Genomic DNA, 15,748 nt, shown 5'->3' with positions numbered 1-15,748 from the left:
ATGAAAGAGCAGTGCTGGCAGGGCTAGGAAGGCACGGCACAGCGGGGCTCACGATGAACCCACCCGTGAGTCATTATGTTAAAGTATTCCTCAGGGATGAGGGTGATGGATGGCCTTTGGTGTTCCCAGCCCAGGGAGCTGACAGAGCTCCAGATCCCACTGGTTACAAATGTCCTGATTCCAGCTGCGTTTGGCCATTAGCATCAGCCACCCCTGGTGAAACCGAAGTCAGCTGAACAGCTCTTGCCGGGGTGAAACCAAAGCGAGGAGCAGCACACGGGGTGCACTCAGCATGTTGTGAAATCCATGTAGTGTCTCTGCAGGATGGTCCTGGGGTCAGGTAGCAGCTTTCATCTGTTCCTGACAAGATGCTGAGCCAAGGTGCAGCTGGCGAGGGTCTGGCCTTTCTGCAGACATGCGGGATGGTGTGCAGGCTCTGTACAGCTGAGCACACTTCTCATCTGCATTTCTTGACAGTAAACAGAAGTGACTTACTGAGCCAATTAGAGTGGGATGGAGTAATTAAATGTGACTGAATGCCACATTGCAGAGGTCCCCTGTTTCTGACAGGGGGTAGGATGAGGAAAGGATCTGAGGAGTTCTTCCCCCAGAGTGAAAAGCTGCCCCCCTTCCCTAAGCAGTAACTCGAGGAAGGCTGTTTTGGCAGTGCCCATACAGTGACCCTCTTCTCCCACTTCATCAGCAAAGGCACAAGAAGAGAGAAACACCTGTCAGTCCTTGTCCTTCACATGCTCAGTAGCTTGCAGGAGATGTGGGTTCAGTTTATTATTTTCTCTCTTGACAAATACTCTTGACAAAATGTCTCATCTCAAAGGACTGCCTATCAAACAAAAGGATTGTTCTCTGCCTTTGTTCCTCCTTTCCCTGTATTCCTTAGGATTACCAGAGAGTTTACTGTTCATGCTTCCAGCACAGTCTGGACATTTCAGTTGTGGAACAGGGATGAGAGAGGAGATGGAGAGGCCAGGGCTGATCTCTCAGAGAAGTGCTCTCATCATTAGGAATGTTGTCAGGCTCATCCTTCTGGCTCTTCTACACCAGAATCATAGAGTGGCTTGGGTTGGAAAGGACCTTAAAGATCATGCAGTTGATTTCCTTTAAGAGGTGTTCCTTCTGCACGAGGAGATGAGTTTGCAAGTGTAACTCCAAGCTTCTTGAAAGCCATGAAGAGAGAAATCCAAATCAAAAGAGACACTCAAAAGATACATGTTGGTTGCTTAAAAATATCATGGCTGTCAAAAGAATCCTGAGGGCCTGAGTCATCCCTGCCTGCTGATGCCAGGGGTGAAAGGGGAAAAGGGTGCTGGGCTGAAAATCGGCAAGGGAGAAGCACAAGAGCAGGATCCAGTGATGGAAACTGAAAGGAGGGCTACAAAGAAAGTTCTCAACATCTCCTTGAGAGTAGTTCAGACAGGAGGAATTTCACTGGCTCCAGGAAATGCTGCTGTATGTCCATGGCAGTGGGGAGCCTTTGGCTGCCCGAGCAGCATCCACAGCAGCCAGGAAGGCTGACCAGGATGTAACCTGTGTGAGTCGGTGTCGGGAGGCCAGGAAGATCACAGGCTTCCTTGTGTTGTGCGTCATATTTTGGGCTCTCTGCAAACCACCTCTTCAGCAGACGCAAACACTCAGAAGTAGATGCAAACTTTCCAGATTCTCTTCTGCTTGTGGTTATCTCCCCGCTGTGGCGTGATGGGGAAGGAACAGGGAGGCTGCAGGGAGACGGGATTGATGGCTGTTTGCTGTGAGTGTTCCTCTGCTGTGAAACGTGTCTGTCCCCTGGATATTTTTGATTTCTCCTTGCAGATAGCTCAGCTGAACACACAGTTAGTTTGGGACTGCTAATAGAGTACACTGGCTGTCTGGGAGCAGCTGATAAAGTACTCATGCTGGGTTAAGATTTTCCAGAGAAGAGATAACTTTAGCAGATGGCTTGGGCTGAGTCCTTTGGCTTCAGCTTTTTTTATTGATAGATGACAACAGTACACACAACCAAGCTATGGAAAGCTATAAAAAGTGTCCTTCCTTACCCTGCTTTTTGAACAGTTCCTGTGGTGATAGTTTCTCTCCGTGTCTCTTGTGTGACTACAATAGACACCAGTCCTGCTCCTCAGCCATCCTTGTACCTTTTCTGTATTGAGGAGCTCTTTTATCTCCATCATCCTCTTCTCAGCACACCCTGAAGAGATCAAGGCAGCCCTTCCAGACACAGGTTTTCAATCTTTTTTTCCTCCCACACAGCTCTCTTTTCCAGTGGATTCATGCAGCCACGTAATGGTTTCCAAAGAATCCATTCTAAATTTCCAATATTTAACATCAGATTTTCTGGTCTTGGAAACATGAGGCCATTGCCAACCCAAAGTTTAGGGACTGATTGCACAAGCAGACTAACGAGCCATTCTGCAGGACAATAACTCTTGTGAGCCAAGCAGTGGTGAGCAGCTGGCAGGTGAAGAGGAATAACAGGATGATCCTTCCACTTCACTGCCATAAGCAGAAGAGACCCAGAGAGGAGGAGAATCCCCTACTTATGGACAATCTGAGATGCCCAGCCTGCACTTCCTTTCTGGTCAAGGGTCCACTGTAGCCATGGATTCAGGGTGTGACTTATCTTACCCTGAAGTTTTTGTTTGAATGGGACGGAACACTTGTGTTCCAAAAGCTGCTTTATTTCCCACTGGCTATAAAAGAAGCCTGACTAAACTTCAGACTTTCTGATTGAGCTGAATCTGGCCAAACACGATAGCATGCTTTACATTCAAGGTGAAGTTCCACCTGAGGCACAACCACTATAATTTGATTAATGTCCTGGTTGAAGGGCAAGGTCACCAGCAAGGCCCAGCTGTGGGGGAATTGCAGCCCTTTTCTTTCTGAGCTGGTTTTAGGACTCAAACCCATGAACTTTCACTCAAAGGTAAATTGGCCAGATAACATAATTCCACAGCAGCCCAGCCCAACCCAACCTTTTCCTCCCCTCCTCTCAAATGATCAACTGTTGGCCTTTACAAAGTGATAATCAAAGACCACACAAAGAAAACGGCTCATAATTGTCAGGGAGGAGCTTTGCTGGCTCCAGGGAGCTCCTCATGGTGTGTTCTTGTATAGAAACCAAACCAGCAAAGTGCTGTGGAAGGTGTTTGACCACCCCAGCATCTGGTGAGAACTTGAAGCAAATGTTAAGTGGTGCTTTTAGAAAGTCACTGATTTTTGAAGATTGAAATTTTGGGTGGTTTTTAAATGTCTTTTTCCCCAGTACCTGAGCATTATCATGACTGGTCTGGGAAAAAAGGAAAGTTTTCAATCCTCTAATGAGCATCTGATGAACTTTGGATGATCCCAAGGCAGCCATGCCAAAAATGTGCAGGTGGATACTGAGTTGGTTTTTTCTACAGTGTTGACTTTGAATGAACTGGGCACTTTAATGGTGAAATGGATGCTTAAAGGCAAGTTTCTCCTGTTCAGCTAAACTTTGGGGATATTTTATACTCATGCACTGCTTTTTAACAAAGTTCCAGACTAGGTTGCTCCAAGCCCCGTCCAACCTGGCCTTGAGCACTTCCAGGGATGGGGCATCCACAACTGCTCGGGGCAACTTGTGCCAGTGTTTCGTAGAAGCATGAAGTGACCCTTGAAAGACAATCAGAGGCTGTGGGTGCTGCTGGGAGCTTGCCTGATTTCAGCCCAGTTTGAGGGCACTGATTGCTCTCAAGGGCATTTTAGGGTTGATTCTGTTACTTACATTTGTTTAATACAAGTCTCTTAATACACTGCTCTTTCTGGATTGCCTTGTGTGTGCATTTTGCAAACTTGGAGCAACTTCAGCCTTCATTTCCACCAGCTGAAGAGCAGAGATGGAAATGGGGAAGGATGATCTTGAAAACAGTGTTTTCCTTTCTTTCAGCAAAGAAGATAAAGTCTGCCCTTGGCAGGGGTTAGGATGGAGTATGGGTGACACCAGACTGCTCTGAAGCTTTGGTCTTTGCCTCCTTAATTTGCACATGTTTGACTGAGAGGAACAGATGGGTTCTTAAATTTTGCCTTCTCACTCTTTTTGCAATCTAAAGAAGGATAGTTTTGTTCCCTACCCTCCTCTTACTGAAGTCACCTCTTATTTTGCCCAGAGAGACTGTGGACTTCTCATCCCTGCAATTGTTCAAGGCCAGGCTGGACACGGCTCGGAGCAGCCTGATCCAGTGGAAGGTTTCCCTGCCCATGGCAGGGGGTTGGGACTGGATGATCTTTATGGTCCCTTCCAACCCAAACCATTCTGTGGTTCTAGGATTTTCCTGTGGGGTGATGTTCACAGGGAGGCACAGCTCCACTCTCCCCATTCTCAGGGGGGATGAGTTGACGGATGCTCAAGTCAGGGATGCTCCAAGGGCTTGGAACCAAACTCTTGGCAGTGATTTGTGTCTCATAAACAGGACATCACAATATGGCACCTAGGGCATATTCTGCTTCTTTGTCAAGTAAAGAACATGAGGAAAGAGGTTTTCTTTTTAAAATTTCTTGCTCTTTCTGGTCCTTTTGAGTTGAGTTTTCTTTAGTACCAAAGCTTGGGGAAGGGGGGAAAGGGAAGGGAACCCTCCAGAGGTTTCAGGAAAAGGAGAAAGAGTAATTTTTTAATATCTCTCACCAAGTAGAGATAAGGCTGACGGAACCCCTGCTGACAGCAGGCTCTGCTTTCTTTCCACAGTCTCCATTGAAGATATTCGGGATGTGAGGTCAGGCCATAAAACAGAAGGTATGGAAAAATACGCCAAGGATGTCCCAGAGTATCGCTGCTTTTCCATCATCTTCAAAGACCAGCGGAAAAACCTGGACCTCATTGCGAGTTCAGAGGATGATGCCAACCACTGGATCGCTGGCCTTGGGAAAATCATAGCCCACAGCAACTCCATGAACCAGAAACAGAAACTCCAACAGTATCCTTTGCCTTATAAAGTGATTAATCACAGACAAAGATGCACTTGTCCTTCCCTGTGGGTGGGGACAGTAGGCTAACCTCCTTTTTTCCCTGTTGGCCCCGGGCACTGGATTTTCACTCTGCACCCAGGCAAGCTCCCTGGTTTCCAATGCTTTTTCCCCCCCCCTGTTTTACAATGATACCAGCAAGAGTGGAGTCAGGCTTAATGTAGCTCCTTAAGCAAAGAATTGCCTCTTTCATGGAGCTCCAGATAAAACAATCATTATTTTTTTGTGTTCTTCAGGGGTCTGTTTCACTTGCATTGAAGTAAACTCCAGGACAGGCACTTCTTGTCAAGGCATGAAAAGCCCGTACTGTTTACCGTGTTTCTTGGTAATACAAGGAGAGGGAACTGATTCTCCTCTTCTCACTGCCAAATTTACTCCAGGGTAGCTCCACTGACTTGAGTGAAATTACTCCTTATTTGCCTCAGCATGGGAGGAAGTTTTGCCCTGAAAAAATCTGCAGTTGCTCTGGTGACAATGCAGAGATCAGAAAGGAAAAGGCATAGAGCAGGAAAGGAGGGTGAATTTGTTATGAAATGGAGAGGGGTTGGTTATTGGGTGAAATCCTGGCTCTGCTGAATTCACAGGGAATTTTCCCTGGGGCTGCATTTCACTCAATAAGTTGCTTTGCAAACAGAGATTTCATGTTTAAAAAGAGAGAATATCTGTGGGTGCAGTTTTGGATGGATTTTCTTCAGTCCCTGTGTATCTGAGACTCTGACCATGACATCTGAACCTGTTGGCTGATTTCACCCTGATTTGACAGAGCCACAGAAGTTGTAAAATATTAAGTTCCTTTAAGATTCCCAAAGGTAGATACTCAGCTATCAGAGAGGAAAGCTGATAGCACTCTCAGCTGAGAGGGCTGGGTGGGATTCATGGCTTGTTTGACACCAAACATCAGAGAAGAGGGGGGATGCAAAATCCTCAGCTGGGCAAAATCACAGAGCTGGAGCTCGAGTCTGAGCAGGCACCAGGAAGTCTTGCCCTCAGTTAAGTCTTCACTCCATGTGGGGTCTCTGCTGGGTAGTAATGTACTGATGGAGAAGGAGATGGTGCATAAATGCCGAGCTTTCATCAGGCTTCACTCTTCTGTGGATTCTCTGAAGTCTGAGAAGCACTTTCACAGCCTCAGTGCTGTTCACTTAAAGGAATCAGACTCCGTTAGTTCTGAAGTGCCTGGGATGTCCTGTTTATCTCCTGCACTATGAGTGTCTTTTTTGGATGGTTTTTCAAGCTCTGGGCTGTAAGGTCACTCCTCAGCCACCCCACAGTGTGTAGGGGAAAATCTGGGCTGCAGAAAGTTGTCCCTGGAGCATATCAAGTTAAATATGTTGCTGAAAAACTTGCCCATAAGAAGAGACAAGATTGTTAAGGGGGGAAAAATAACAATGACATTTGCAAGGGAAGAAGGCTGTAAATTTCCAGCATGGAAAAGTGCCTTTCTGTCTTTGGAAAGCAGAATCGAAGCTAAATAGGGTGGGTAGGCAAACCATATTTCTGGAAGAGTAATTACTGTGCAGTGCTGGCTTCCAATCTGGGCTTGTCTCAGGCCATTTAACGTAACCTGGAATTACAGAACAGCATGATTTCTCATTTGAAATTTGATGATGTTTAATTAAAGCCTGGGATTTTAAATTTAGTCTGCCTTCACTGGGTTTGCTTGGCAGCGTGGGCTTGCTCAGATCTTCCTTAAACCTCAGGAGTGTTCTCCGCATCTGTGAGCACAGAAGGGGAAGAGTCAGGAGATGAGAAGTGCTGTGTCCCCTGCCTGTCCCCCATGACTGGAGAAATGCCTGGCAGGGCATCTTTTTCAACATCTCAAAGCCTTGCAAAACAAGTAAGGAATGTGCAAGGTTTTGAAAAAAAAAGATTGAAAGTAAAAACTCTGCTGGTTTCAGATGGGGCTCATTCAGTTTGGAATGCAATGGAGTTGCCTGTGGTAGAAAGGGACTTGGTTCAGTGTCTTAAGTACTTTTCCAGTCCTATATCCCTACACAGATAAAACTCCCACATGATTGATGAGCCTTTCTGATGTTCTTATACACAGAGTTCTGTTTTAATAAGCCTCAGATTCAACCTTGCAGCAAGCTGGCATAGGTTGTTTAGCAAATATTGCAGGTATGTGTGCAGGGAAGACTTTAGACCAGAAAATACAGAGGACTTTTCATTTGAGCAGGGTGGCAGCGTCTGCTTCGGTTCTGAGGTTTATGTGTGAGCTTTTCTTCTGGTCTGAAAGCCCTTACCAGAAGTTCTGCAGCATTTCTGCTCTGAGCAGCACATTCATGGGATATCTGCCAGACAGAAACCAAAGAGGGATGACTGAAACTAATAGAGAACTGGTAGCCCTGGAGCTGGCATATCCTTTAAAAACAAGAGGCAGGAGGCAGGCTGTCCCTGGATGTATACAGAAATGGGAGCAGCTCCTTCCTTGTCCACCCAGGCCCACAGTGGGGCATAAGGTGAAAGGAAGACCCACAGCCAGGAGTGAAAAGTGGTGTTTGTACCAGATGAGAGGATTTCCAGTTGAAGTGCTTAGTTCATCCAGCTCCTCTAAGCTATCCCAAAGCTGAGGGGATCCAGATGGATGGAGAGTTTGGGTATTTTGGGGCCAGAATACTGCTATTTACTGGAATAACAGGCTGAGACCTCAGTTGTCTGTACTCTCCTTTTTCCCTCTTTGCTGCTTGCCCTTGCAGCGAGAGGACCCACTGGGTGTGCCTGGGCTCTTCCTGGGCTCTCTGATCTCCCTCCTGCATTTCTCAGCCTCCTGGGAAGGGATCTAAGAGAAAAGCATCCTCCATTCACAAGCAGGACCTGGGCATACTCTTTTTCAGGTGCATTTACTGCTCCACATTTTGCCTGCTAGAGAGGACTGTGGGTACATGCATGACCTCTGGGTGCTCATTATCAGAGGGGATTATGCAGACTCTTAAAAAAAAAGTGGGTTTTTTGCAGTGATTAGCACAAAACTAGTAGTTTCTATGCACAAAAGAGTAGTTTTGTCCACCCCTGCTGCTCACCTCTGTGGCAGACTGCATTTCCTCTTGGCTCACCAGACTTGGGCGTTCCTCCTGCCTGTTGTTTTTAGGGAAGGCTGGGAAGGGGACCCGAGGTGCAGGGTCAGGTGTGAGTGGGTGGCATCAGAGTGACAGTCTGAGCAGACCCTCTCTGGAGCAGAGCTGGTGAAGGGGGTGTTCTGCACCCTGGGGTGGGTGTGGTGTGCTCCCAGTACAGCATGCTCTGCTCTTGGGAGCTTCATGACTCAAACTTGATTTTCTGGGACGAATTAGTCCAAGCCAGACCCTGGTTCAGGGCTCTGGAGCGTCCTTGGGAAATGCAGCCTCTCTTTATTTTGGTTTCCATGTCTAAAGAAGGGGAATATTAATATTACCAGGCTAAGACGGATGCAGGGTGAGGTCATTGCTTAGCACCTGCCAAGATTTTTAAAGTCAGAAAGTTCAGCTTTCCATGAGACAAACAATACTCACTAACAATTTATACATATCTCCATCACTAGGAACTGTTCCAGTGCAGGGGTAGCTCTGGTGAACAGTTTCAGGGTTATATCTGCAGCCCCTATGGCTAATGCCCTTTTTTGGGGTCATTCTGAAAGGCCCAGTTTAAATGTTACAGCACTATATGCCTCAGCTGGTATTTGCTAATCCTGAGCTTTACACTGATTAACATTCAGATTGGGCATTTTTTTTTTTTAAGTTTTTCTGGAATGAGCTTGAAGCATTGTTTCCTATGTGACATGGAACGTTATTCTTGGAGATCAAATTCTTACTTTGATCATTTTTTTTTCCTATTGAAAAGTAGATATTTTTCTGGATGACCTTTCTTATTTGACAGTAAAGCAAATTAGGCAGTCAGTTCCGTGATGGAAGAAGCATGAGGTTTTTTGGTGTTTAAAACTGCAGTGTGTCTCAGCTGTCTAACATGATTTTCCCAAGAGGCTGAAAGAAATTGGGAGACCCAGCTCAAATTATCTGGAATCACATTGAAAAGATCATTCTTACAGCAGTTACTCCAGATCCATGGATATACTAAAGTGATTAAAACTCAAGCTCTTACAAAATATTGTCACACTACAACACAGTAACAGACCCCGTGCATTTCATCAGGGGAAGCCAAGAACCCACAAAGTTTGGTTTGATTCTGCTCACAACAAAGTTCTTAGGATATACAGGTAGAAATGCCTAAAAATATGCTGAAGGTGAGTTGAAAAATTACTATTGATGCTTCTTTTGGGGCTCAGTGTTCACTGGGATACACTGAATTTTGAACAAATCCATGACAATCGATTTACCAAGCTCCTCTTGGGAGCTCTTTTCATTCTTTCCTTTATCCCCTTTTCACCATCTGGAGCAGAATGTACTTTCTGCCATAAAAGAGAAGTCAAACTGTTCCTGGCTGCGGCCAGAAACTCCTACAGGGTAAAGAGAGCTGCTCCAGCCTTGGCCAGATGGTGAAAAGCTTCACCCGGGTCATGATCAGTTGTATCACAGCTCATTTTCCTTCTGCCGAGGCACCACTGTGCTCTGTGGGAGCAGAAGGTGAGGTGGTGTCAGCTGCTCAGTGGGCCCACGCTGATTTACAGCAGCTGGAGAGCTGGCTCAGAGCCTTTAGAAGAGGATTTCCCTCCTGCCATGTGCAGCAGAAGGTATTTAGGTGTTTAGGCTAGGCACTGACCTGGAAAGATTTCCTTACATCCCCCTGCAGCTGGATTCACACCTGCCTTCGGAAAGCTGACAAAAACAAAGACAACAAGATGAGCCTGAAAGAGCTCAAAGACTTCCTGAAAGAAGTGAACATTGAGGTCGATGACTACCATGCCAAGAAGATTTTCCAGGTAATGGGAGCAAGCAGAAAAAGGGTTTGCTGTTGGCTGAGGTCAAGGTCTCCCACGGCTTTCAGCTTGGGTTGGAGACCCCACCTAAAGTGAACTCCTGGCTTCTTTTCTTGTACCGAGGAAGGACGCTCAGGTTTTGGTGCTCAGTAGTTTATTGCTCAGAATAATCGATTCCCACCAAGTTAGGCCAGCACAATGCTTTTGATGAGGGTGTGTTAAGGTCTTTCTTCATAATTGATGCCTAATTTTGCCACGATGAAGAAAATGAAATGCAAACATGGATAATGCAAGCAAAAGGGAAGCAAAGTTCAATACCCAGGGGTTTCAGAAGTTTTGTGTGCTGTAACTGTATGGCAATGCCTATGTCTGGCTGAAATTTGTTTGGTTACAACTGTGATACCAGATCCTCAGCTTCCCAGAGGAGGTGGGTGCCAAGTGACAGGTATAAACAACAAAAAAAGAAGTGCAAAATAAGAGAAAAACCTTTCCAGATTCATGATAAATACGTAACATTGCACCCAAGCCTGGACTAGTCTGATTGATTTAATACTCCCAGGGCATACTTAATCTGGTCAGGGATGTACACTCCTAAATTCTCAAGATTCAGCTTGCTGGCTGAGCCTATCAAAAGATAAGAAAGGGATGAAAATTTCTCAGTTGTTAAGGTTTTGGTTGTTCTCTAGAGAATCCATCCTGCTGAGGTGAGATAAAACATCTGGATGATTTCCAAACTTCCATCCTGTCTCAAGCAGGATTTGAATTATTGGGTGTGCAGTTTTACAAATGTTTTTTTCTGATTAGTGGTAAACACGTGGGTGGTTTTGGGCACTGGGCAGGAGTTCTCCTGCTCCTCCCTGTGAGCAGGCAGCTTTCCCCCAAAGGAGGTCCAAGTTTCCTAATCCTTGCTTTATATACATCTCACTGGTAACTCTGCAAGAATTGGAGGGAAGGTCATCAGCAGATCTTAAAGAATTTCAGCTTGCACAATATTCCAGTTGTGCTGCTCACTCTGGCTGGTGTATCCCATCCTTTATTCCCTGCCCAGGAAGATCCTGGAGGAATGGAAATAAGGCTGGGAATCCACTGATTGAGTTGTATGTTTCCATTGGAAGCACTTGCCAACACTTCCCTTGCAGTCTGTGCAGGTGAAGCCAGTAGGGACCAGGGTGTGAATGTCCTCATCCTAAAGGATGCATCTCACATATAGGAGATGAATCACTCCTACATCTTCACACATCAACAACAACCTGAAAAAAATCATCCTTGGTTTGCTTTTTTTTTTAAATTTTTTTTAACTTGAATTTTTTATTTTAGAGGCACAGTCTCCTCTCATTTAATGGACCTCCTCTGCTGTCACAATAGTTACAAGGGACCTCTAGGAGAGGAAACTTGATTAAATGAATCCTTTTTGCATAAAGACTCCAAGTAATTGCTAAGCCTTGATTCAACCCATCGAAATGCAGAGAGCTAGTTGAAGTACCATCATTAGGCAAGTAATTGTTAAGTTTCCTCTATAGCCACTGGAAAGAGAGGTTCTTTGGAGGTTAATTCAGATCTTCTGAGCACTGATTTGCCTCCAGGAAGGGTCTGTCTTGCTCCTAAAGCAATTACATTTTCAGTTTGCATCCTGCCTCAGCTTAGATGGACTGGGGCATTACAGCCTATTAAAGGGTGATCTTTTAGTCTCAGTGAGTTTTTCTTCATTTAGTCACAGGAAGGAAGGGCTCAAGAGGGGGCTGCAGGGCACCTTCTCACATTATTCTTGCCTTTCATCACATGGCTCTGTGTCCACATCTAGGTTTGAGACACCTGAGTAAAACATTTGCAATTCAACCGGAAGTTATGCAAAGCTCCTCTCATTGCTCACTTCATTTCAACTTGAATATTCATTCTGGTGCATCAGAAAGGTGTTTTTGCTGGCAGGCTGAGGGTCATTCAGGACCCATGGCTTGTGATACAAACATGGTATTTTGAGTTGAGATTCTCTTTCTGATTTGGACCTCTTGTAGTCAAAGCAGAAGGAACCCATTTTATACCGTGCATCTGATCTGTCCTGGAGTTTGGTGCCAGCGCTGTTGCCCTGTTTTCATCACAGCCTTTAATGGCAACTAATGAATAAATGTCCCAAGGCACACCACTTAAAATGCCAGTTTTCTAGAAGAAGTATCTTGTCATTTTCCCTGTCATGTCTTAAAGAAAAGAACATTTGTAATTCAGGAGATCCCTGCCATCTCCACCAGCTGCTGTCCCTCTTTATATTCCTTTTGCAATTGCTAAGCATCATGCTAGGCTTAGTTTGAGGGATCTCCCAGAGCCACAGAACAGGATCATAGACATGGAAGGCAGCAAGGAAAAGGCAGTTCCTGGATTCTTAAACCTGATTTGGAGGTGTTTTTAGTACTGAGCATGTCACAGGTTGTCCCATCCCTGATTTGAGCCCATAGCTTCTACCCAGCCGATTCTGAAGTCAGAACAAGTTGAACTCTTTTTTTTCTGTCACTTCAGTTTGTGAAATGCTGGGTGTCATGATAATGTTCTTTGGTTTTATATGTGCTCCATAAATAGATAGTAAAGGATTTGCAGGGGATGAAAGTCCCTCATTATCATCTTGGGGCACTGCCAAAGCCACCGAGGCCATCACTGAGATCATTGGCATAGCTAGGTTGAGATTAGTGTGGTGACTGGTTAAACTAAGACATGCATTTTCATCATAAAAGCCAGGAAAACAGCTCTATCTGTCACAGGGGATCAAAGACGGAAAGCAATTTAATTCCTCTGGTTTGACAAGTTGAAGAATTCTGCTTGGAACAAACAACAAATTTAGTATCAGGATTTGCCACAGGAAAAAAAAAAAGTTTCTGATGAAAAATAGAACCTGGGAGTATTTTAAATAAGCTGGAAAAACTTGTTATTGGAAAAGCTGCTGTCCTGTAGGGAGACATTAACATGCATATCTCAAGCTCCAAATCTTTCATGGTCAATCAAGTCCTTGGCTGTGGTGCTCTGTCAGAGATGGTATCTACTGGAAAAGTTCAAACCCCAGAGGAAGTTGGAGAATCTGAATTACAGTTCCTTGAGAAGATTATATCTGATTGGAAATCTGGGGGGATTTTGTTACTTGGCAGGTGTTGGATGAGAATGGAAGATTTCCATGGAGAGGTGGATTTTTTCATATCTAAACGTGCACGTGTTTAGCAGTTGTGGGGGTTTTAATTTGATTTTGATGCCATCTTTGCAAACAGCACCACTGTGAGTTGTGATGGCCTCTTGGGGTGTGAGCCACTAAGGTCAAGGGGAGGGTTTTTTTCACTTTACCTACGGGATTTTTGGCTATACTCTCTATCATTATTTAAGAGAGTTAATTGCTTCCCTTTATTCCTCCTGAGATCAAGACTTACATTTCTTTTGACCCTTGATCTGTGCTTAGATTATTTTGAGCTGTCCTGACTGAAGCACTCCAAGTGATGGAACCCAAGGGTGGTGCTTTTGAGCACACTGATAATCTATAAATACAAATAACTGTAACTGTTTCTTGACTATTGGCCTTGTCAAAGAGAACCTTTGTCATTGACCAAGTGCTCCTCACTCACTGGCCAGTAACTCTTTGCAATTATTTTGTGTTCTGCGTTGTGTAGCCCTGGTGCAGATTACGGCTGGCCTATGCCAGAAGGAAAGAAGGTTTTCACTCCTTCTCCCCTCTACGTTTACAGCACTGTGACAAGTCCAAAACAGAGGCTCTGGAGGATGATGAGATAGAGGAATTTTACAAGATACTGACAGAGAGGAAGGAAATAGACAGCATCTTCCAAATGTACTCAGACCCAGAAGGGTTCATGTCCTGCCAGAACTTGGTGAGGTTTCTCTATGAGATGCAGCAGGAAGAAGATGCTGTTGTTGCTGCCCCTGCCTTAATTCAGAGATATGAGCCCAATGAAAGAGGTAGGTTGAAAACCCTGGCTGGTTTGCTTCAAAATCTTGCTTTTTTGATGAATTATGAATTGTGTTGCTGCTGCTTTTTCCTGCAGTCTTGTGTATTATTTTCTCCCCACAGCTGCTTCTACAACACGACTCTCCTAGGGGAACATTAGCTGCTCAAGGAGAGGCTGGGAAATCTCTCTCTTCAGTTTTTTTTGGGTGCACTGGCAGGAGAGGGGTTGATACAGGTTTGACTACAGGATGATGAAAATCCTGAGGGAAAGGCTCAGATGGGTTATTCAAATGCCAAGACCTCATGTGGCTTTCCAAGGTTGAGAGTGTTGCAATATTTGTGCTCTCCAGAAGCTGGAGTGGAGGCAGATGTTCTTGATGGTGGGCACCTGTAAAGCCATCTGGTGATGAGATATCTGAGTAGAGGCCAAGGAGGTGACAGCTGTTTAGGAGGGCAGTCCCAGAACTGTCTGTCTGCTCAGAATGTAGGTGAACCATCAGTCTGGAGCACCTTGGAGGATGCGTTCAAGCAACCAGCTCAGGATCATGGGCTGGTTTTCCACTCTCCTGGTATTCCTTTAGGAGAAGTACGAGGTTTTGCAACTGTCAGGCTTTAGAATTAGACTGAGATCTAGCTCGTTCCTTTAAAATGGGGAGTAATTTTGTATTTCCTCTTTCCAAATCATGTATTTCATTGGGTAATCTAGACAGGATTTATCTGGCTGTGTTTAGACATCCGACAGCTTTTCTGGGTTGGCGTAAAGAAACATTGAAATGCTCAAACAGAGATTTTTATGCTGTAAATCTCCAGAGAAAGATGAGGTAAGGTCTGTCTTTGACACTTTTAAGATGTTATCAAGGACAGTAAGTGTCAAAAAAGCCACACTTGCAAAGGGGCTTTAAAAGCGTTTTCAGGCAGCTGAAGGTGTCATCCTTGTCTGGAGAACATCGATGTCTTTGCTATTACTGAATGCCTGGGGAGCACATTCTGCCTCTGAGATCCCCTGGAGAGCAGAGGCACCGTGGTGAAGGTGATGGCACGACCTGGTGGCGTTGCATTTTCAGTGTGGGGTTTTCTGTCTGTTTACCTGGCAGCCAAGAGGGGCAACGCCATGACCAAGGATGGTTTCCTGATGTACCTGCTGTCGGATGAGGGGAACATATTCAACCCCTCCCACAGGAAAGTTTACCAGGACATGACCCAACCTCTCAGTCACTACCTGGTGTCATCCTCACACAACACCTATCTCATGGAAGACCAGATCACAGGGCCAAGCAGCACAGAGGCCTATATCAGGTAAAGAGTGTGTGTGTTTGTGTTTGTGTGTGTTTGTGAGGTTAACCTCTTTCTTTCAGAAGACGTAAGTGTCTGTGCTGATGGATGCAAGAGATCAAGAAGCAGTCTCTCACCAGACCAGGTAAAGTAGGCTGGCCCATGTTTCCAGGGTGAGCTGTTTCCAAACCAGGCTGGCTGTGCCCTCCTTTTCGCATCTCTTTGACCTGGGTCTCATCTGACCACCTGAGTGTAAGATGTATAATCACTACATTTGGAAGCAGTATAAAATATCTGCAGCCACAAGGAGGCTGGATTGCAGCCCTCTGGCATGGTGTTTTCAAAGCATGATGCTGAGGGGTTGTTGCATTCCCCAAAACATGGCATGAGAGGGTGCAACAAGATGCAAAGATCCCTGGGATAGAGCTACAGGTCTGTATAGGGATTGGAAGGAGCCAAAATGATGCATAGTGTCATGGTGCTTATGCTCTGTACTGCCTTTTGGGAGAGGCCCGTGGCAGGGACTGTCCCCACAACCATGCTGGGGTTTATTTTGGAGAGTCCTAGCTGGAGCAGTCAAAACAAAGAGATGGGGTGTGAGCTGATGGAGCAGGATGAGTGATCAGGTAACTTACACCTGGTCCCTTTTTAGCATCTCAGATATTCCCAGAGCACCCCTGCACAGAGCATTAGGTATTGCC

At 45.4% G+C, this 15,748-nt stretch overlaps 1 protein-coding gene across 2 annotated transcripts in view; it reads left to right on the top strand.

The window, feature by feature from the left end:
• PLCD1 (phospholipase C delta 1) overlaps positions 1–15,748 on the top strand; it is a 50,917-nt gene that overhangs the window by 19,321 nt on the left and 15,848 nt on the right. For both annotated transcript variants that reach the window (XM_039548308.1, XM_010394817.4), the window contains exons 3-6: positions 4,718–4,946; positions 9,718–9,847; positions 13,558–13,786; positions 14,870–15,071. In XM_039548308.1, the coding sequence (XP_039404242.1) occupies positions 4,718–4,946; positions 9,718–9,847; positions 13,558–13,786; positions 14,870–15,071 (790 nt within the window). The remainder of the gene's footprint in view (positions 1–4,717; positions 4,947–9,717; positions 9,848–13,557; positions 13,787–14,869; positions 15,072–15,748) is intronic.

This window comes from Corvus cornix, chromosome 2 (genome assembly GCF_000738735.6).
Source record: "Corvus cornix cornix isolate S_Up_H32 chromosome 2, ASM73873v5, whole genome shotgun sequence".
Taxonomy (NCBI): Eukaryota; Metazoa; Chordata; class Aves; order Passeriformes; family Corvidae; genus Corvus; species Corvus cornix.
This window is presented reverse-complemented; position numbering and strand designations above follow the sequence as displayed.